Below are 23631 nucleotides of genomic sequence, written 5' to 3' on the forward strand. Positions count from 1 at the left end.
TGAAGGAAGGAAGGAAGGAAGGAAGGGAAAGGAAAGGAAAAGGAAGGAAGGAAAGAAAGAAAGAAAGAAAGAAAGAAAGAAAGAAAAAGAAAGGAGGCTGACTCATTTTGCAGGAACTGTCTAAGCATTAATTTTAAACTCATGTCATGTGTTTTGGTGTCTGTCCTATGTGATTAATGTGTATTTTACAGAAATTATTTGATCTGTCTCTTTTATGGAACTGAATTTTAATTTGTATTTGGAGAATGTTTTTAGTATTTGTGTGATTTAACTGTGCTGTGACCTGTCTTGGAAGAAATAACATTGTTGTTGTTGTTGTTGTTGTTGTTGTTGTTGTCAATTGCAGCATGCTGGAACTCTGCAAACAGAAACACCTACACGAACCGGACAAGGTTCCTTCCTGGGGCACGGAGAGGATCACGCTCGGCAACACAATGGTTTGAAAGTGCTGTTTCCTGTTTAATTGTGTGGTCCTTACTTTGAAAGGAGTTATTCTGCTCCCGAAACTTCATTTTTGTGGCTCTGAATGTGTTGAGACCCTATGATGAGAGTTTCATTGGAAAACTATTGCAAAATGTGCTATACCAGGAAGATGTCCCTCCCGCAAGAACAAAATTTTGGCACTTTAATAAAACTTTTCCAATTTTTTTCATGATAGAACCAATTGGAATTGACATGTATTGCCCAAGAACAAAAATTGCTTATTATTATTATTAATATTATTATTTTACTGTTGTTAATATTATTATATTTTTATCCCACTTCCTCCTCTTGTGTATATGTGTATATGTGTGTTTGCATATATATGTGTGCTTTTGTGCATGTGTTGTAATGTAATTTTTGGTTTTGGCTTTTTAAGTCCCTTCTGTTGTGTTTTTCAGTGTTTTTATGAGTGATGGTCACTCCTTGGCCTGAGAGGTGTCTTGTGTCCAAATTTGGTGTCAATTGGTCCAGTGGTTTTTGAGTTATGTCAATCCCACAAACGAACATTGTATTTTTATTTATATAGATTGTTGTTGTCGTTGTTATTATTATTATTTTATTTTTATCTCAAAGTGGCTCCATTTTAGCCTCACTTGGGCCTCACCAAATTAAGAAATCATTATATTTATAGCCCAGGAACATCATGTTACCTGGTGTACACAACAACGTATGTGTGTCTGCATTTGCAACTGCATCATGCAAGCCAAGATGGTGCAACGCCTGCTTATCCACAGAGGATACACAATAGGAAACCTATTGAAAGGAAGGTGTTTGGGCACAACAATGCCATGAAGCCACGTTGGAGAAAATTGCCACTTGGTGAGACCTGGATAAAGGAAACTCCGAGCCCACTCGATGGTAATGAAGGCCTTCCTTGGGTTCCACTTACCTCCCGGTGTCCGTTCCGGGATTTCTCCAGGATCCGCAGGGTGTAGTTGGTCCTCTGTCCCTTGCTGTTGAACTCCACGCGGCCGGTCAGCCCGTCATACTCTACCTGGCCACCCAGGGAGGGACCCAGGCCGGAATGGATGGACAGAGGGAGGGATGGACAGAGGGACAGGGAAGGAAAGAAGAGAAGAACGAGTAAGGGGACAGAGGCCTTGCAAAGCTTCGTGGGTTGCCCATTGGGGTCCATGATGAGACACATCCTCACCTGGCCCAGATATGCACCCACTCGCAGGGACATTTGGGCATGATTAAAATGTCATCATCATCATCATCATCATCAATGCCAGCAATCCTCATCTGCTCTTGGAGCAAGGCTTTTGTAAAGCCAAGGACTCTTGCCCACTCAAGACCAAAGCCAACCTCTGGACGGCAACAGAGGTGGTCCTACACTGACCCTTTCATGAATTTTAGGGTCATCACAGAACTATAGAGTGGAGTCTGAGCCACAATGAACTGCATCGTAGGGTCAGGGCAGGTCATATATAAACTGCATTGAACTGCATCATAGGGTCAGTATACACACATATGTAAACTGCATTGAAATCACTGAGGAGCCATATAATGCACTTCTAACTGTATCCTAGGATCAGTATAGACATACATAATGCACTTCTGACTGCACTGATGTGCATCCTAGGGTCAGCATAGAACTATATAATGTACTTCTTATTGCACTGGAGTTCATCCTAGGGTCAGTGCAAACCCATATTTAAACTGCATTGAAGTGCATTATATAGTCACTGTGGACCCATATAATGCACTTCTAATTGCACTGAAGTGCAGCCAAGGGTCAATGCAAACCCATATTTAAATTGCATTGAAGTGCATCATAGGGTCAGTGCAAACCCATATCTATAATGCATTGAAGTACATCCTAGGGTCAGTGCAGACCCATATTTAAATTGCATTTAAGTACACCCTAGGGCCAGTGTAGACTTATATTTAAACTGCATTGAAGTGCATTATAGGGTCAGTGCAGACCCATATTTAAACTGCAATGAACTGCATCCTAGGGTCAGTGCAGACCCATATTTATAATGCATTGAAGTACATCAAAGAGTCAGTGCAGACCCATAGTTATAATGCATTGAAGTGCATCATAGAGTCAGTGCAGATCCATATTCATAATGCATTGAAGTGCATCATAGGGTCAGTGCAGACCCATATTTAAACTGCATTGAAGTGCATTATACGGCCACTGTGCACCCATATAATGCACTTCTAACTGCACTGAAGTGCATCCAAGGGCAGTGCAAACCCATATTTATAATGCACTGAAGTGCATCCAAGGGTCAGTGCAGATTCATATTTATAACACATTGAAATGCATCATAGGGTCAGTGCAGACCCATATTTACAATGCATTGAAGTGCATCATAGGGTCAGTGCAGACCCATATATATAATGCATTGAAGTGCATCATATGGTCACTGCAAACCCATATTTATAATGCATTAAAGTGCATCATATGGTCAGTGCAGACCCATATTTATAATGCATTGAAATACGTCATAAGGTCAGTGCAAACCCATATTCATAATGCATTGAAGAACAACCTGGGGTCAGTGCAAACCCATATTTATAATGGATTGAAATGCATCATAGGGTCAGTGTAGACCCATATTTAAACTGCATTGAAGTGGATCATAGGGTCAGTGCAGACCCATTGAAGTGCATCCTGGGGTCAGTGCAGACCCATATTTAAACTGCAATGAACTGCATCATAGGGTCAGTGCAGACTCATATTTATAATGCATTGAAGTACATTCTAGGGTCAGTACAGACACATATTTATAATGCATTGAAGAGCATCATATGGTCAGTGTGGACCCATGTTTATAATGGATTGGAGTGCATCATATGGTCAGTGCAAACCCATATTTATAATGCATTGAAGTGCATCCTGGGGTCAGTGGAGACCCATATTTAAACATCCTTGAAGTGCAACCTGGGGTCAGCATCTCCTCCAGAGCCTCGACCCCTCTCCGCACCCTGTATCCAAATAGTGCCGAAGCCTCACCATCCGCAGGTAGTTCATGAGGCTGGTCCCGTGCTGCCAGATGTTGGAAGAGGTGCAGGCCAAGGGCTTGACCCCAATCTCCTGGCTGCGGTTCAGCTCCCGCACCGCGCTGACCACCACGTGGACGGCGTCAAACATCAACGCGGCCGACAGCTGGAAGGAGAGCAGAAACCCCCCCAATTATGACATATCGATATCTCACTATTAGCATGCAAATATATATTACATTAATCGGTACACACTCCATAGGCATCACGATTCAACTTGAATAGGTTTTTATGAATTATAACTGAATTTTTAATAACACCAGGTATATTTAATTCTGTGTTAATGTTTGTATATTTGTAGATTTTGAATGGTCTTGAAATGCTTTTTAATGTAAGCCGCCGCTTGTGGAAAGAAAAAGCAGGATATACATAAACATAACAACAACAACAACATGTGCTAATACTAATAATATGTGGATAAAAAAGCAGGGTATAAATAAACATGATGATGATGATGATGATGATGATGATGATGATGATGATGGCGGAGGAGCATCGCTTCAATGCTGGTGGTCTTTGCTTCTTCTTCCAGCATGCTGACATTTCCCGCCTATCTTCCCAAGAGATTTGCAGGATTTCCCAGAGGCAACACTGATGGAATTGTGTGTGACATCTGTAGACAGTCCACGTTTCGCAGGCATATAGCAGCATTGGGAGGGCAATAGCTTTGTAAACAAGCCCCTTGGTCTCCCTACCGATGTCCCGGTCCACAAACACTCTCTGCTTCATTCGAAAAAAAGCTGCACTCGCAGAGCTCAGGCGGTGTTGTATTTCGGCGTCAATGTTGACGTCTGTAGACAGTCCACATCTCACAGGCGTAGAGCAGGGTTGGGAGGGCAATAGCTTTGTAAACAAGCCCCTTGGTCTGTCTCCCTACGGATGTCTCGATCCTCAAACACTCTCTGCTTCATTCGGAAAAAAGCTGCACTCACAGAGCTCAGGCGGTGTTGTATTTCAGTGTCAATGTTGACGTCTGTAGACAGTCCACATCTCGCAGGCGTAGAGCAGGGTTGGGAGGGCAATAGCTTTGTAAACAAGCCCCTTGGTCTGTCTCCCTACGGATGTCCTGGTCCTCAAACACTCTCTGCTTCATTTGGAAAAAAGCTGCACTCGCAGAGCTCAGGCGGTGTTGTATTTCAGTGTCAATGTTGACGTCTGTAGACAGTCCACATTTCACAGGTGTAGAGCAGGGTTGGGAGGACAATAGCTTTATGAATAAGTTCCTTGGTCTCCCTATGGATGTCCCGGTCCTCAAACACTCTCTGCTTCATTTGGAAAAAAGCTGCACTCGCAGAGCTCAGGCAGTGTTGTATTTCGGTGTCAATGTTGACGTCTATAGACAGTCCACATCTCACAGGCGTAGAGCAGGGTTGGGAGGACAATAGCTTTATGAATAAGTTCCTTGGTCTCCCTATGGATGTCCCAGTCCTCAAACACTCTCTGCTTCATTTGGAAAAAAGCTGCACTCGCAGAGCTCAGGCGGTGTTGTATTTCAGTGTCAATGTTGACGTCTGTAGACAGTCCACATTTCACAGGTGTAGAGCAGGGTTGGGAGGACAATAGCTTTATGAATAAGTTCCTTGGTCTCCCTATGGATGTCCCGGTCCTCAAACACTCTCTGCTTCATTTGGAAAAAAGCTGCACTCGCAGAGCTCAGGCAGTGTTGTATTTCGGTGTCAATGTTGACGTCTATAGACAGTCCACATCTCACAGGTGTAGAGCAGGGTTGGGAGGACAATAGCTTTATGAATAAGTTCCTTGGTCTCCCTATGGATGTCCCAGTCCTCAAACACTCTCTGCTTCATTTGGAAAAAAGCTGCACTCGCAGAGCTCAGGCAGTGTTGTATTTCAGTGTCAATGTTGACGTCTATAGACAGTCCACATTTCACAGGTGTAGAGCAGGGTTGGGAGGACAATAGCTTTATGAATAAGTTCCTTGGTCTCCCTATGGATGTCCCAGTCCTCAAACACTCTCTGCTTCATTTGGAAAAAAGCTGCACTCGCAGAGCTCAGGCAGTGTTGTATTTCGGTGTCAATGTTGACGTCTATAGACAGTCCACATCTCACAGGTGTAGAGCAGGGTTGGGAGGACAATAGCTTTATGAATAAGTTCCTTGGTCTCCCTATGGATGTCCCAGTCCTCAAACACTCTCTGCTTCATTTGGAAAAAAGCTGCACTCGCAGAGCTCAGGCGGTGTTGTATTTCAGTGTCAATGTTGACTTTGGTGGAGAGGGGGCTGCCAAGGAAGTGAAAATGGTCAGCATTTTCTAAAGTTACACCATGAAGCTGTATCTCTGGCATTGGGGAGGGATTGGCTGGTGACAGCTGGAAGAGCCCTTTGGTTTTCTCTATGTTCAATGACAGGCCGAGCTTCTCGTATGCTTCTGCAAAGGTGTTTAGAGTGGCTTGTAGGTCTTCTTCTGAATGCGCACAAACAATGTTGTCATCAGCATATTGGAGTTCTATACCAGATGTTGTTGTGACCTTGGTTTTGGCTTTCATTTAGTCTGCTGAGGTTAAACAGCTTGACATCTGTCTAATATATGATTTCCACTCCAGTGGGAAGCTTCCCATCAACAAGATGAAGTATCATAGCAATGAAGATGGAGAATAAAGTTGGGGCAACAACACATCATCCATGTTTGACACCTGATTCCACCTTAAATGGGTCCCTTTGGACAGTCCAAGACTGTTGCACACACAAACACGCTTCCACACGCACGACACACGTGTGTGCGTCGCTTACCGCGGGCCCTGGGTAGGGGCTGAGCTCGCAGTTCTCCCTCCAGGACATGTTGAGGCTGCGGACGAACTCCATGTAAAAGGGGTGGCTGGTGTTGAACATGGAGAAGCCCAGGACGTTGGAGTGGTCGTCCACGATGCCCTCCAAGTGCAGGATGGGGAAGTCCTGCAACACGCAGAGAGAGAGAGAGAGAAAGGCACAGTGACCACGCCTGGGCTCCAAAGGAGTCTGTGAATTCACACAACCATAACAGGGTTGGAGGGGAACGCAGGGGCCATCAAGTCCACCCCCAATTGGCCATGCAGGGCTGGGTGGCCCCTGAGAGTCCCTTCCAACTCCAGAAGTCCAGGGAGGTCCTTAAGCAAAGGCTGGGTGGGATCGGGTGGTGTCTTCATGCCTGGCAGAAAGAAGGAAGGTTGGACTGGATGGCTTTTGGGTGCCCTTTCCAACCCGAGGATTCTCTATCTATCTCTCTATCTATCTATTTCATGTTTACTTATCATATTTATGACTGGGTGGCCATCTCTTGGGAAGGCTTTGATTGTGACCCTGCCTGGCAGAAAGAAGGGGCTTGGACTGGATGGCCTTTGGGGGTCCCATTGGATTTTATGGTTCTCTGTGTGTGTGTGTATGTGTGTATCAGTCATGTCTTTCTATCTATATCTATGGCTGGATGGCCATCTGTCAGAAGGCTTTGATTGTATCTTCCTGCCTGGCAGAAAGAAGGGGGTTGGACTGGATGGCCTTTGGGTGCCTCTTCCAACTCTAGGATTCTGTATCTAGTGTGTGTGTGTGTGTGTGTGTGTGTGTATGTATGTGTGTGTGTGTGTGTGTGTATGCCATGTTTATCTGTATCTATAGCTGGATGGCCATCTGTTGGGAAGGCTTTGATTGTGACCCTGCCTGGCAGAAAGAAGGGAGTTGGACTGGATGGCCTTTGGGTGCCCCTTCCAACTCTAGGATTCTGTATCTAGTTTGTGTGTGTATCTAATATGCCATGTCTGTCATGTCTATGGCTGGATGGCCATCTGCTGGGAAGGCTCTGATTGTGACCCTGCCTGGCAGAAAGAAGGGGGTTGGACTGGATGGCCTTTGGATGGCCTTCCAACTCTAGGATTCTGTATCTAGTGTGTGTATATATATATATATCTAACTAGCTGTCCCCTGCCAGGCATTGCTGTGGCCCACATGGGGGTTCTGTGTGGGAGGTTTGGCCCAATTCTATCGTTGGTGGGGTTCAGAATGCTCTGTGATTGTAGGTGAACTACAAATCCCAGCAACTACAACTCCCAAATGTCAAGATTCTATTTCCCCCAAACTCTACCAGTGTTCACATTTGGGCATATTGAGTATTGGTGCAAAGTTTGGTCCAGATCCATCCTTGTTTGAGTCCACAGTGCTCTCTGGATGTAGGTGAACTACAACTCCCAAACCAAAGATCACTGCCCACCAAACCCCTTCCAGTATTTTCTGTTGGTCAGGGGAGAACTGTGTGCCAAGTTTGGTTCAATTCCATCATTGGTGGAATTCAGAATAATCTCTGATTGTAGGTGAACTATAAATCCCGGCAACTACAACTCCCAAATGACAAAATCATAATTTTTTGAGTGATGGTCACTCCTTGTGTCGTGAGACATTTTGTGGCCAAATTTGGTGTGATTTCATTCATTGGTTCTTTTGTTTTTAAGGGACTCATGACGCACAGAGCATTTTTATAGATATAGATATGTCCTGTCTGCCATGTCTATGGCTGGATGGCCATCTGCTGGGAGGGCTTTGATTGTGTCTCATAACAACACCACCAATAGTAATCATCTAGTGATAGAGGAGGAGGAGGAGGAGGGGAGACAAAGGGAAGGGCCGACCCCTGTTGACCTTCAGAGGCCGGTTGCTGGCAGTCCGGCGGGGCTTTTGGCCTGAGGCCAGGTCGTTGGCCGGCTGCCCATCCTGGGATCTCCACCAGCCTCGCTTTCACCTTCAACGGCCCCAGAAGGGGAGGCAATGGCACTGCTCCGGCCCTTGGGAGACAAGGCTGGGCCCTGGGGCCACGTGGCATGCGCGCATTGGGGTTTTTGCCAAAACCACGTGTGCCTTTGGCTGGCTCCCCACGGAAGGGTCACCTACTCTCGTCTCGGCCAAAGCCAAGCCCATGTTCCAGAAACCCAAGGAAGGTCAGCAGCTCCCAAAAACAGCAGCAAAACGCTTTGCGGGAATGACAGAACCATAGAATCCTAGAGTGGGAAGCGATGGACGGACGCACAAAGGCCATCCAGTCCAACCCCCTTTCGGTCAGACGTAAAAAGACACAATCCGATCCCTTCCAACAGATGCCCACCCAAACTCTTACTTCACTCAATGAGTCCAGGAGACCTTGGTGGCGCAATGGGTTAAACCCTTGTGCCAGCAGGACTGCTGACCAACAGGTTCGAATCCGAGGAGAGTGTGTTGAGCTCCCTCTGTCAGCTTCACCTCCCTCTCACTCACAAGGATGGTAAAACATCAAACACTCGGGCAACGTCCCCTGGGCAACATCCTTGCAGACGGACAATTCTCTCACACCAGAAGCGACTTGCAGTTTCTCAAGTCACTCCTGACACACACAAAAAAAACCCTCAATGAGACTCCCTTGATAGAGGACCCATGAGGCCATCCAGTCCAACCAGAAAAGAAGGCACAATCTGATCCATCCCAACAGATAGCCATCCATCCAGCCTCTGCTTAAAAACCCTCCAGAGAAGGAAGAAGATTCCACCAGACTCCCAGACTGCAACATATTATTATTATTATTATTATTATTATTATTATTATTATTGTGTGCTTATTCTCCATTATTATCATTATTATTGCCTTCCATTATTATTACTATTATTATAGCATGCTTATTTTCCATTATTATTGCATGCTTATTCTCTATTATTATTATCATTATTATTGCCTTTCATTACTATTATTTCTATTATTATTATTGTGTGCTTATTCTCTATTATTATTATTATTATTATTATTATTATTGCATGCCTATTCTCTATTATTATTGCCTTCCATTATTATTATTTCTATTATTATTATAATGTGCTTATTCTCCATTATTATTATTATCTTCCATTATTATTATTATTATTGTCTTCTATTATTATTATTATTACAGCATGCTTATTTTCCATTATTATTATTATTATTATTATTGCATGCTTATTCTTTATTATTATTATCATTATTATTGCCTTCCATTATTATTATTTCTATTATTATTGTGTGCTTATTCTCTATTATTATTATTATTATTATTATTGCATGCCTATTCTCTATTATTATTGCCTTCCATTATTATTATTATTATTGCATGCTTATTCTTTATTATTATTATCATTATTATTGCCTTCCATTATTATTATTTCTATTATTATTACAGTGTGCTTATTCTCCATTATTATTATTATCTTCCATTATTATTATTATTATTATTATTATCATCTTCTATTATTATTATTACAGCATGCTTATTTTCCATTATTATTATTATTATTGCACGCTTATTCTTTATTATTATCATTATTATTGCCTTCCATTATTATTATTTCTATTATTATTGTGTGCTTATTCTCTATTATTATTATTATTATTGCATGCCTATTCTCTATTATTATTGCCTTCCATTATTATTATTATTATTGCATGCTTATTCTTTATTATTATTATCATTATTATTGCCTTCCATTATTATTATTTCTATTATTATTATTATTGTGTGCTTATTCTCTATTATTATTATTATTATCATTATTATTGTCTTCTATTATTATTATTACAGCATGCTTATTTTCCATTATTATTATTATTATTATTATTATTGCATGCTTATTCTTTATTATTATTATCATTATTATTGCCTTCCATTATTATTATTTCTATTATTATTGTGTGCTTATTCTCTATTATTATTATTATTATTATTATTATTATTATTATTGCATGCCTATTCTCTATTATTATTGCCTTCCATTATTATTATTATTATTATTACATGCTTATTCTTTATTATTATTATCATTATTATTGCCTTCCATTATTATTATTTCTATTATTATTATTATTGTGTGCTTATTCTCTATTATTATTATTATTATTATTATTATTATTATTGCATGCCTATTCTCTATTATTATTGCCTTATAGAATCATAGAATCCTAGAATCCTAGAGTGGGAAGAGACCTCCTGGGCCATCATCCAGTCCAACCCCATTCTGCCAAGAAGCAGGAATATTGCATTCCAAGCACCCCTGACAGATGGCCATCCATTATTATTATTTCTATTATTATCATAGTGTGTTTTTTCTCCATTATTGTTGTTTTTGTTGTCTTCTATTATTATTATTATTATTATTATTATTATTATTATAGTGTGCTTATTCTCCATTATTATTATTATTATTATTATTATTGTCTTCTATTATTATTATTATTATTATTATTACAGCATGCTTATTTTCCATTATTATTATTATTATTATTGCATGCTTATTATTATATTATTGTCTTTTATTATTATTATAGCGTGCTTATTTTCCATTATTATTATTATTATTATCATTATTATTGCCTTCCATTATTATTACTATTATTATAGCATGCTTATTTTCCATTATTATTGCATGCTTATTCTCTATTATTATTATTATTATTATTATTATCATCATCATCATCATTATTGCCTTCCATTATTATTATTTCTATTATTGTGTGCTTATTCTCCATTATTGTTATTATTATTATTGCATGCTTATTTTCCATTATTATTATTATTGCATGCTTATTCTTTATTATTATTATCATTATCATTATTATTATTGCCTTCCGTTATTATTATTATTATTATTATTATTATTATTATTTCAGCATGCTTATTCTCTATTATTACTATTATTGTCTTCCATTATTATTATTATTATTATTATTATTACATCATGCTTATTTTCCATTATTATTATTATTATTATTATTATTATTATGTGTGCTTATTCTCCATTATTATTATTATTATTATTACAGCATGCTTATTTTCCATTATTATTATTATTATTGCATGCTTATTTTCATTATTATTATTATTATTATTATTCTATTATTATTATTATTATTACAGCATGCTTATTTTCCATTATTATTATTATTATTATTATTCTATTATTATTATTATTATTGCATGCTTATTTTCATTATTATTGCATGCTTATTTTCATTATTATTATTATTATTCTATTATTATTCTATTATTATTATTACAGCATGCTTATTCTCCATTATTATTATTATTATTATTATTGCACGCTTATTTTCCATTATTATTATTATCATTATTATTATTGAATGCTTATTCTTTATTATTATTATCATTATTATTATTGCATGCTTATTCTTTATTATTATCATTATCATTATTATTGCCTTTCATTATTATTATTATTATTATTATTATTATTATTATAGCCTTTTATTAAAAAACCTAACGCCTATAAGCATAGAATTAAAACCAATAAAGCAGTTACACAAATCGATTAAATTCCAAAAACCACCATGTTGTTGCCCTGTCCTTCCTCCTTCCCAACTCGGAACGGAGACTGTTTAGTACACACTCCAGGTTCCTCCTTAACAATAGTTGGAAGGGAGTGTTTGCTAAGCCGCGTTGGCTCAGCTGTGTACTCCCTGCTTGCGAATGCATGGCTCTCCCTTGCGCATCCCTTGGGGGTCCCAGGTGGGCTGAGAGAGGATGAGAAACACATCCCTCCCCATAGATATACAAGTAAACATACTGCGAAGGGAGAGGAACGGGGCCACAACATCTCTCAGCATCCCCAGGAGAGTCTAACAGATGTTTTGTATACATTTTAGCCACATCTGGTTGTGTTCCTAATAATAATAATAATAGTAAAGGTAAAGGTAGTCCCCTGACACGAAGTCCAGTCATGTCTGACTCTGGGGTGTGGTGCTCATCTCCATTTCTAAGCCGAAGAGCCGGCGTTGTCCGTAGACACCTCCAAGGTCATGTGGCCAGCATGACTGCATGGAGCGCTGTTACCTTCCCGCCGGAGCGGTACCTATTGATCTACTCACATTTCGAAGCTCTAGGTGCTCTGACTGCCTCTTACAGGGAAAACCAGCTGATCCCCAACCCATCTAAAACACAGACATGTGCCTTTCATCTCAAGAACAGACAAGCATCCCAAGCTCTGAGGATTATTACCTGGGAAGGAATCTCACGGGAGCATTGCAGCGCACCCAAATACCTGGGAGTCACTCTGGACCGTGCCCTGACCTACAAGAAGCACTGCCTGAACATCAAGCAAAACGTGAGCGCTAGAAATAATGTCATACGAAAGCTGACTGGAACAACCTGGGGATCACAACCAGACACAGTGAAGACATCTGTCCTTGCGCTGTACTACTCTGCTGCTGAATACGCCCAGTGTGGAACACATCTCACCACGCTGAAACAGTGGATGTGGCTCTTAATGAGACATGCCGCATTATCACGGGGTGTCTGCGCCCCACACCACTGGAGAAATTACACTGCTTAGCCGGTATTGCACCACCTGACATCCGCCGGGAAGTAGCAGCCAAGAGTGAAAGGACCAAGGCAGAGACATCTCCACCTCATCCCCTGTTTGGGTATCAGCCAGCACGTCAACAACTTAAATCTAGAAATAGTTTTCTAAGATCTACAGAGACACTCGCTGGAACACCCCAGCAAGCAAGAGTCCAAAAGTGGCAGGCTCAAACCCATATGATACCAAATGAGAGACTCCCCCCTGGGCACACGGAAGACGGGGCGACGTGGAAGGCGCTGAACAGACTGCGCTCTGGCACCACGAGATGCAGAGCCAACCTTCAGAAATGGGCCCACAAAGTGGAATCCCCGACATGCGAGTGCGGAAAAGAACCAACCACTGACCATCTGCTGCAATGCACCCTGAGCCCTGCCATATACACAAGGGAGGACCTTCTTGTGGCAACACCAGAGGCACTCCAAGGGGCCAGCTACTGGTCAAAGGACATCTAGTCAACTACCATACTTGCAAATTTTGTGGGTTTTTTTATCTGTTTGTCAACGACTTAAATCTAGAAATAGTTTTCTAAAATCTACAGAGACACTCGCTTGAACACCTCAGCAAGCGAGAGTCCAAAAGTGGCAGGCTCAAACCCTCAACCAATGGCTGATGGAGGACCTCCTTGCGGCAACACCAGAGGCACTCCAAGGGGCCAGAGACTGGTCAAAGGACATCTAATCAACTACCAAGCTTGCAAATTCTGTGTTTTGTCTGTTTGTTTGTTTGTTTCTGTTAAAAATGTCATACAAATGTCACGATAAATAAATAAAAATGCTATGGGATGCTGGGATTTGCAGTTCGGTGAGGCATCCGCATCCTTTGGCAGAGAAGGCTCAAGGCCTTGCAAAACGACACCCCCATGACTCCGTAGCATTGAACTAAGTCAGTTTAAGTGATTTGTTGCACAGCATAAATGCACCCCGAGGTTTCCTTTTCCGTGGCTGGAAGGGATTCTAAGTATGCAGCAACCGTAAGTAGTGCCAAATGACAAAGGTGACACTTTTTGCCACGAGGCATGACATTCGGCAGCAAATACTTCCGTTGGTTTCAGGGTTTTGCAAAATGAGGCGCGCATGAGATTTGACAGCGCATAAGAGTCAATGCAGTTGTTACTCACCATCGTGGTCAGGATGTATTTGTAGAAAGCGGAGGTCATGCCCAGCTCAGAAGCCTGCAAGCGGAGAAGCAGAAGGAACAAACATCACGTTACATCATCATGATCCATCATCATCTGTCAAGATCAGGCCTGGGCCAACTTCATCCCTCCCTCCAGGTGTTTTAAACTTCAACTCCCACAATTCCTAACAGCCTACTAGCTGTTAGGAATTATGGGAGTTGGGGTCCCACAATTAACAGTAACTGTTCCGAGCCTTTGCTGTTTCCTGATAGTAGTATGGTGTCATCTGCGTATCATAAGTTGTTGGGGGTTCTCTCTCTGCTGAGGACCACTCCACCCAGCTTGTATAGATAGACACAGGCCAAATTCAGCCCTCTAGGTGTTTTGGACTTCAACTCCCACAATTCCACAATCCACAAATCCCACAATTCCTAACAGCCTACCAGCTGTCATCTGCGTATCATAAATTGTTGAGGGTTCTCTCTCTGCCGAGGACCACTCCACCCAGCTTGTATAGATAGACACAGGCCAAATTCAGCCCTCCCTCCGGGTGTTTTGGACTTCAACTCCCACAATTCCTAACAGCCTACCAGCGGTTAGGAATAGTGGGAGTTGGAGTCCAAACCACCTGGAGGGAAGGAGGGCCAAAATTGGCCCAGGCCTGCTCTAAAGTATTCTTCAGTAACTGTTCCGAGCCTTTGCTGTTTCCTGATAGTAGTATGGTGTCATCTGCGTATCATAAGTTGTTAGGGGTTCTCTCTCTGCTGAGGACCACTCCACCCAGCTTGTATAGATAGACACAGGCCAAATTCAGCCCTCCCTCTAGGTGTTTTGGACTTCAACTCCCACAATTCCTAACAGCTTACCAGCTGTTAGGAATTGTGGGAGTTGGAGTCCAAACCACCTGGAGGGAAGGAGGGCTGAAGTTGGCCCAGGCCTGCTTTAAAGTATTCTTCAGTAACTGTTCCGAGCTTTGGTGTTTCCTGATAGTCGTACGGTGTCATCTGCGTATCATAAATTGTTGAGGGTTCTCCCTCTGCCGAGGACCACTCCACCCAGCTTGTATAAATAGACACAGGCCAACTTCAGCCCTCCCTCCAGGTGTGTTAGACTTCAACTCCCACAATTCCTAACAGTCTACCAGCTGTTAGGAATACTGGGAGTTGGAGTCCAAACCACCTGGAGGGAAGGAGGGCCAAAGTTGGCCCAGGCCTGCCATAAAGTATTCTTCAGTAACTGTTCCGAGCCTTTGCTGTTTCCTGATAGTAGTATGGTGTCATCTGCGTATCATAAGTTGTTAGGGGTTCTCTCTCTGCTGAGGACCACTCCACCCAGCTTGTATAGATAGACACAGGCCAACTTAAGCCCTCCCTCCAGGTGTTTTAGACTTCAACTCCCACAATTCCTAACAGCCTACCAGCTGTTAGGAATACTGGGAGTTGGAGTCCAAACCACCTGGAGGGAAGGAGGGCCAAAGTTGGCCCAGGCCTGCTCTAAAGTATTCTTCAGTAACTGTTCCGAGCCTTTGCTGTTTCCTAATAGTAGTATGGTGTCATCTGCATATCGTAAGTTGTTGGGTGTCCTCTCTCTGCCGAGGACCACTCCCCCCGGCTCCCCCGAAGGACAGCGATGCCAACCCAAGCTCTTCTGACCTTCTTGAGGATGAGATAGGAGACGGAGGCGTTGGCGTCCACGATGATGGTGGAGACCTTGTCGTCCCGGATCTCCTTCAAGAGCGGCGTGGGGTCGTTGGTGTCGTCCAGCATCCGGATGGAGAGCGTCTCCTTGGAGATCAGGAACTGGCGCACCAACTCCTCCAGACGCAGCAGGCCTGCAAGGAGAGGGGGGCACCAAGGTCAGAGGTCAAGCTGAGGTCAGAGGTCAGCCAGGAGACACCCCCCCCAACTGCAAACCCCCACCCCCACCACAGGACTGGGCTCCAAATACAAGGACGGTGGCAGGACAAAAACATCCAAAGGAATGAGAATATATATACACATATGCACATACATGTACATACACAGGTACATCTTGTGCCCATTGATATCAACACTAGGTTCTTGTGGGTTTTTTCGGGCTATAGAGCCATGTTCTAGAGGCATCTAGACACTGTTTGGCATGTTAATTTCCGGGAAACTCTTGCAAGGAAACTCTGCGGAGAAGGCCTCCTCTTCTGGGGCCATTCCATTGACTCCACAGTGGCAGGACAAACACATCCAAAGGAATGAAAATATATATACACATAAGCACATACATGTACATACATGGGTACATCTTGTGCCCATTGATATCAACACTGTTTGGCATGCTAATTTCCGGGAAACTCTTGCAAGGAAACTCTGCTGAGAAGGCCTCCTCTTCTGGGGCCATTCTATTGACTCCAAGCTATTATTATTATTATTATTATTATTATTATTATTATTATTACTACCACCCATGTTTCTATTATTATTGTTGTTATTGTTATGTTACACAATGTAACACAATTTAAAATGTTCTGTCACTAATTTGAACCTGTTATTTCCTGTTTAATTGTGTGGTTCTTACTTTGAAAGGAGTTGCCACAAACTAGATTGAATTGGTTAAGATACTCATTGAAGAACGAGAGCCAAATGTGCTATGGTGAAGGATGGTGTCCCTCTCTCCCTCCCGTAGAAACAATGTTTTTGCAGCTTAAGAAACTTTTCCCATGTTTCTATAATAGAACCAATTAGGAAAATACATTGATAACCCAGGAACAAAAATTGTGTTACATAGTGTTACTGGTATTAGTATTGATATTGTGCATTTTCTCTCCCAAAGGAGACTCAAAGTGGGTCTCCCAGCTGCATCCGCAAGCGTCTATTATTCTCATTATTCTTGCTGTTGATATTGTTATTATTACTATTATTATTATTATTTACATCCTGTTTTTTCTCTCCCAAAGGAGACTCAAAGTAGGTCTCCCAGCTGCATCTGCAAGCGCCTATTGTTGTTGTTGTTACTATTGTTGTTATTATTATTATTATTTGCATCCTGTTTTTTCTCTTCCCAGAGGAGACTCAAAGCAGATCTCCCAGCTGCATCCGCAAGCGCTTACTGTTGTTGTTGTTATGCTTGTTATTATTGTTATTGTTATTATTATTGTTATTATTATTATTATTTGCATCCTGTTTTTTCTCTTCCCAGAGGAGACTCAAAGCAGATCTCCCAGCTGCATCCGCAAGCGCCTATTGTTGTTGTTACTGTTATTATTATTATTATTATTATTATTATTTACATCCTGTTTTTTCTCTTCCCAAAGGAGATTCAAAGCAGGTCTCCCAGCTGCATCCACAAGCGCCTATTATTGTCGTTGTTGTTGTTACTGTTATTAATATTAATTACATCCTGTTTTCTTCTCTCCCAAAGGAGACTCAAAGCAGGTCTCCAAGATGCATCCGCAAGCACTTATTATTGTCATTGCTGCTGCTGCTGTTGTTGCTGTTGTTGTTATTTGCATCCTGTTTTTTGCTCTCCCAAAGGAGACTCAATGCAGGTCCCTCAGCTGCATCTACAAGCATCTATTAGAATTATCATCCTGTTCCTCCACATCATCCTGTTTTTTTCTCTCCCAAAGGAGCCCAAACATGGGTCTCCCATCGATCTGCAACTGGATCTGCAAGCTATTGTTTTTATTCTTGTTGTAGCTATTATTATTGTTGTTGTTGTTGTTTCTGTTGTTATTTATATCCTGCTTTTTCTCTTCCCAAAGGAGACTCAAAGCAGGTCTCCCAACTGCACCTGCAAGCATCTATGATGATGATGATGATGATGATGATCATCATCATCATCATCATCATCATCACCACCACCACCACCACCACCACCACCATCCTGCTTTTTCTCTCCCTATGAGACTAAACGTGGGTCTCCCAACTGGATCCACAAGCTGTTGTTTCTGTTATTATTGCATCTATTGTTGTTGTTGATGATGATGTTATGTTGATATTCTTCTTTCCTCTCCCCAAGGAGACTCCCAGTGGCACTCTGAATAGGCCTCTATGGTCACCTCTAATGACTGGGATGGCCTCCTTCCTGCCTGAAGCCCGTGTCCTGACCCCTTGGCCCCGATCCCTCGACCCCGATCCCCCTGCCCTTGCTCACACTCGGCCTTGGCGCAGATGAGGCTGGCGGAGGGGTAGTTGAAGGACTTGAGGATGCGGGAGACGGCCAGGCTGACGTCCTCGTTGCTGGGGTACAGGCTGACCGAGGCAAAGCGCAGGTACTGCAGCTTGGGGGTCTCCTCGGGGCCCACCTTCACGTGCGGGATCTGCAAGGAAAGCAAGGCAAGGCACCTCAAGCGCAACGCTTTCCCACGCCGACCACTTCCAACTCTAGGACTCCATGGAAGTCTTTTAGTTGAGGCTGTCTGTCTCTATCCCTCCATCCATCCATCCACCAATGTTTCCCTCTTTCTCTGTCTCTCCATCTCTTCCCCTGTGTTTTTCTCTATCTGTCTGTCTATCCATCCATCTACCTATCTATCCACCCATTCACCAATACGTTTCCCTTCTCCATCTCTCTATCCATACACCTGTGTCTTTATCATCTACCTATTTCTCAATCCACCAAACCCATCTATCTGATCATTTATCCATCCATTCAACAATACATTTCACTATTTCTCTATCTCTATCTCTTCACCTGTGTCTTTCCTCTATCTATCTATCTATCTATCTATCTATCTATCTATCTATCTATCTATCCATTCACCAATGTTCCTCTCTTTCTCCATCTCTTCACCTGTGTCTTTATCTATCTATCTACCTTTCTATCAATCTATTCAGCAATACATTTCTCTTCTCCATCTATCTCTTCACCTGTGTCTTTCCTCTATCTATCCATCCATCCATCCATCCACCATTGTTTATCTCTTTCTCCGTCTCTTCACCTGTGCCTCTATCTATCTATCTATCTATCTATCTATCTATCTATCTACCTACCTACCTACCTACCTATCTATCTATCTATCCACCCTGTCATCTATCTATCTATCTATCTATCTATCTATCTATCTATCTATCTATCTATCCATCTGTCCATCTATCTACCTATCCATCTATTAATCAATACATTTCTCTTCCCCATCTCTCTATCTCTTTACCTGTATCTGTATCTCTATCTATCTATCTATCCATCCATCCATCCATCCATTCACCAATGTTTCTCTCTTTCTCCATCTCTTCATCTGTGTCTTTATCTATCTATTTACCTTTCTATCCATCTATTCACCAATATATTTCTCTTTTCCATCTCTCTATCTCTTCACTTGTGCCTTTCCCTATCTATCTATCTATCTATCTATCTATCTATCTATCTATCTATCTATCATCTATCTATCCATCTATCCATTCACCAATGTTTATCTCTTTCTCCATCTCTTCATCTGTGTCTTCAACTATCTATCTACCTATTCATCTATTCACCAATACATTTCTCTTCTCCATCTCTCTATCTCTTCACCTGTGCCTTTCCCTATCTATCTACCTACCTACCTATCATCTATCTATCCATCCATTCACCACTGTCTCTTTCTCTGTCTCTTCACCTGTGACTTTATCTATCTATCCATCTATCTATCCATCTATCTACCTATCCATCTATTAATCAATACATCTCTCTCCATCTATCTCTTTACCTGTATATCTATCTATCTATCTATCTATCTATCTATCTATCTATCTATCACCTATCCAATCACCCATCCATTCACCAATGTTTCTCTCTTTCTCCATCTCTTTCTCCATCTATCTATCTATCCATCCATCCATCCATCCATCCACCAATGTTTCTCTCTTTCTCCATCTCTTCACCTGTGTCTCTATCTACCTTACCTACCTATCCATCTATTCAGCAATACATTTCTCTTCTCCTTCTCTCTGTCTCTTCGTTGTGTCTTTCCTCTATCATCTACCTATGTCTCTATCACCAACTCATCTATTGATCATTCAATCCATCCATTCACCAATACATTGCCATGAGGGGCTGTGCAATAGGGACTAGAATGGGGAAGCATGGGTGTTCTTGTTTTTAATTATACATATATAATAATGCATATTGCGGATGGTGTTTAATTTCGTTGCACAATGCACAATGAAAGTGATTCTCTCCTAAAGGTCCAGATTTGGGGTCTCAGCTACACGTGGTAGACCAACCCCCCCCCCCCATAGGGCAGCACTGTGATGACCACTTACCTCTTTCTCTCCGCAGATGTGGCTGACGATGGAGGCCGAGGCCGGGCTGGACGCCGGACCCAGGACCGAGACCACGCCTTTGGGCAAGATCTGGCACACTGCAGGGAGGGGACGGGGTGCAAGGACAACAACAAAGCCAAGGATGTCACCATCTCCAGGAACTCAGTGCAGAGTCAGAACAAGAAGGCAAGTCACAGAAGGGGGGAAGAACCTAGAGCGCAATGCCTGGCATCCGATGCAGCCAGGGCACAAGGTTGGGGTGTCATAGATGACGCAATGCTATATACGATGGGTCAGATCCAGGATCAAAGTGGGACAATGTGTATGATGCTTCTGCTGTTGTGACAGGCAAAGAGCCGTGACTCTATTGAACTCTTGTGGTTTCTAACTGATGTGGCATTACAGGTTGTGCTAGAGCGATGGGAATGTGATAGGATGGGTTTTTTGTTTTTGTAATACATACACACACACACTAGCCATCCCCTGCCACACATTGCTGTGGCCCAGTCAGTGTATACGTGTTTTTTGTGTGTATATAGGTGCATATGTGTGTGTATATATTTGTGTATCAAACTCTTGTGGTTTCTCACTAATGTGGCATTACAGGTTGTGCTAGAGCGATGGGAATGTGGAAGGATGGGTGTTTTGTTTTTGTAACACACACACACACACACACACACACACACTAGCCATCCCCTGCCACACATTGCTGTGGCCCAGTCTGTGTATATGTGTTTTGTGTGTATATATAGGTCTATATGTGTGTGTATATATTTGTGTATATTTGTATATATGTGTGTTTGTATTTATATATGTGGTTTTACGGATGCATTGTAATGTATTTTTGGTGTGTTTTTTGGCTTTTTAAGTCCCCTTTGCTGTGTTTTCCAGTGTTTTTCTGAGTGATGGTCACTCGTTGGCCTGAGAGGTGTCTTGTGTCCAAATTTGGTGTCAATTTGTCCAGTGGTTTTTGAGTTATGTTTATGAACATTACAGTTTTATTTTTATATATAGATACTAGCCATTCCCTTCCACGCGTTGCTGTGGCCCAGTCTGTGTATATGTGTTTTGTGTGTGTATATATGTGTATGTGCATATATGTGGTTTAGCGCATGTGCTGTAAAGTGGGGTTGGTTTTTTTTTGTCTTTTTAAGTCCCTTCTGTTGTGTTTTTCAGTGTTTTTCTGAGTGATGGTCACTCCTTGGCCTGAGAGGTGTCTTGTGTCCAAATTTGGTGTCCATTCGTCCAGTGGTTTTTGGGTTATGTTAATCCCACAAACGAACATTACATTTTTATTTATATATACTAGCTGTACCCGCCACGCATTGCTGTGGCCAGCCTTCCCTCTTTCTCTCCTTCTTTCCCTCCTTCCTTCACTCCCTCTTTCCTTCTCTTCTTCCTTCCTTCCTTCTCTATCTCTTTCCTTCCTTCCCCCTTTTTATTTCTCTTCTGCTGTCTCTCTTTTCTTCCTTCTCTCTTTCCTTCCCTCCCTCTTTCTCTACATCTTCCCCCCTTCCTTTGCTCCCTATTTCCTTCCTTCTTTCCCTTTTTCTTTCCTTCTCTCCTTCCTTCTTTCTCTAACTTTCCTTCCTCCCCCTTTTTTCTTTCCCTCCCTCTTTCTCTCCTTTCTTCCTTCTCTACTTCCATGCTTCCTTCTCCCTTTCCTTCTTTCTTTCCCTCCTTCTTTCTTTCTTTTTTTTCTCCCCTTCCCTCCCTCTTTCTTCCCTTTTTTCTGTATTGTCATTTAGCTTTTTGGGGCTTTTTAAGTCCCTTCTGCTGTGTTTTTCAGTGTTTTTATGAGTGAAGGACATAAATTGAGTTGTTGGGTGTCTTGTGTCCAAATTTGGTGTCAATTCCCCCAGTGGTTTTTGAGTTCTGTGAATACCACAAACAGACATTACATTTTTATTTATATAGATATATATATATAGAGAGAGAGAAAGTGTGTGTGTGTGTGTGTATTGGGGGTGGCATTTAATTCCGTTGTACGATGCGCCATGACAATAAAAGTTATTCTATTCCAAGAAGAGAGATCTACGTGGGAGAAAAACCAAGAAGATTGCGGTGAAGGAGGAGAGTGTGGCAGGCCTTGAGTTTGTGCAGAGCTTGGCATGTGCAGAGTGCCAGGGAAAAGCCTTCCGGAAGGGTGGAAGTTGTGTTAATCCCACCCTTGCCTCTGCTTGTGGTTCTAATCAGGTGCGACCAGAGTATGAGGATACTTGCACACCATCCATTGCTCAGGGATTGAGCATAAAAAATATTCCTAACACACAACATACAAACTATCTCCAAACCCACCAAAAATCCAACCAATGCTCCGTTCAGCAAAGGACAAGAGGGATCCTCTCACTTCTGCAGGAGTCTACCATGTACCATGCAATTGTGGATAAGAAGACCCCCAAATGCAGCAGAATTGCCCAGACACGCATCAAGGAACATGAAAGGCACTGCAGACTCCTTCAACCAGAGAAGTCAGCCATAGCAGAGCACCTGAGGAACCAGCCTGGACACAAAATATTATCTGAGAACACAGAAATGCTGGACCACACCAACAACCACCATGTCAGACTACACAGAGGATCCACTGAAATCCACAAGAAACATGTGACAATGTCAACAGAAAGGAGGAAACCATGAAAATGAACAAAGTCTGGCTACCAGTATTAAAAAATTAGAACAGCACAACAACAGAGAGGAAACAAACAAGGACATCTAATCACCTCTCAACAAAAGTTTGCTCCAGGCACTGCCAGGCCATTATATGCTAATCAAGGTGGTCAGTTGAAACATTCCCACCTGGCTCCAGCAGACAAGAGTCCTTTGTCCTACCCTGGTCATTCCACAGATATATAAACCCCTTTTCCTAGTTCCAACAGACCTCACTACCTCTGAGGATGCTTGCCATAGATGCAGGCGAAACGTCAGGAGAGAATGCCTCTAGACCATGGCCATATAGCCCGAAAAAACCTACAACAACCCATTCACAACTAGCTCCAGCAGATAAGAGTCCTTTGTCCCACCCTGGTCATTCCACAGATATATAAACCCCTTTTCCTAGTTCCAACAGACCTCACTACCTCTGAGGATGCTTGCCATAGATGCAGGCGAAACGTCAGGAGAGAATGCCTCTAGACCATGGCCATATAGCCTGAAAAAACCTACAACAACCCAGTGATTCCGGCCACGAAAGCCTTCGACAATACATATATTCCTAACAGCTTTAATGAAGCAAACCTGCCCCGTGTTGTTTGTCTTTGCACTCCTGTTCCCTTAGTCTCATACCAGATGTGTCTGGACTACAAATCCCATCACTCCAAGACCAACACAGTGGGAAAATGGGAGTTGTAATGCCACCCAGGGCCCTCTGAGTGGCATGGTTGCAACTGGTTTAGCATTAAGTGACCAGGGCATCATCTCAAGATGTTTGGGATTCTGCGCCAGGGAAGAGCAAG

At 42.3% G+C, this 23631-nt stretch overlaps 1 protein-coding gene across 1 annotated transcript in view; it reads right to left on the reverse strand.

Annotated features, from left to right (window-relative positions):
• LOC132769659 (glutamate receptor ionotropic, kainate 5-like) overlaps positions 1-23631 on the reverse strand; it is a 95398-nt gene that overhangs the window by 35368 nt on the left and 36399 nt on the right. The window contains 7 exon segments of the mRNA XM_067461894.1: positions 1373-1477; positions 3452-3604; positions 6246-6407; positions 13965-14018; positions 15617-15795; positions 18090-18255; positions 20180-20277. Coding sequence (XP_067317995.1) covers positions 1373-1477; positions 3452-3604; positions 6246-6407; positions 13965-14018; positions 15617-15795; positions 18090-18255; positions 20180-20277 — 917 coding nt within the window.

This window comes from Anolis sagrei, chromosome Y, assembly GCF_037176765.1.
Source record: "Anolis sagrei isolate rAnoSag1 chromosome Y, rAnoSag1.mat, whole genome shotgun sequence".
NCBI lineage: Eukaryota > Metazoa > Chordata > Lepidosauria > Squamata > Dactyloidae > Anolis > Anolis sagrei.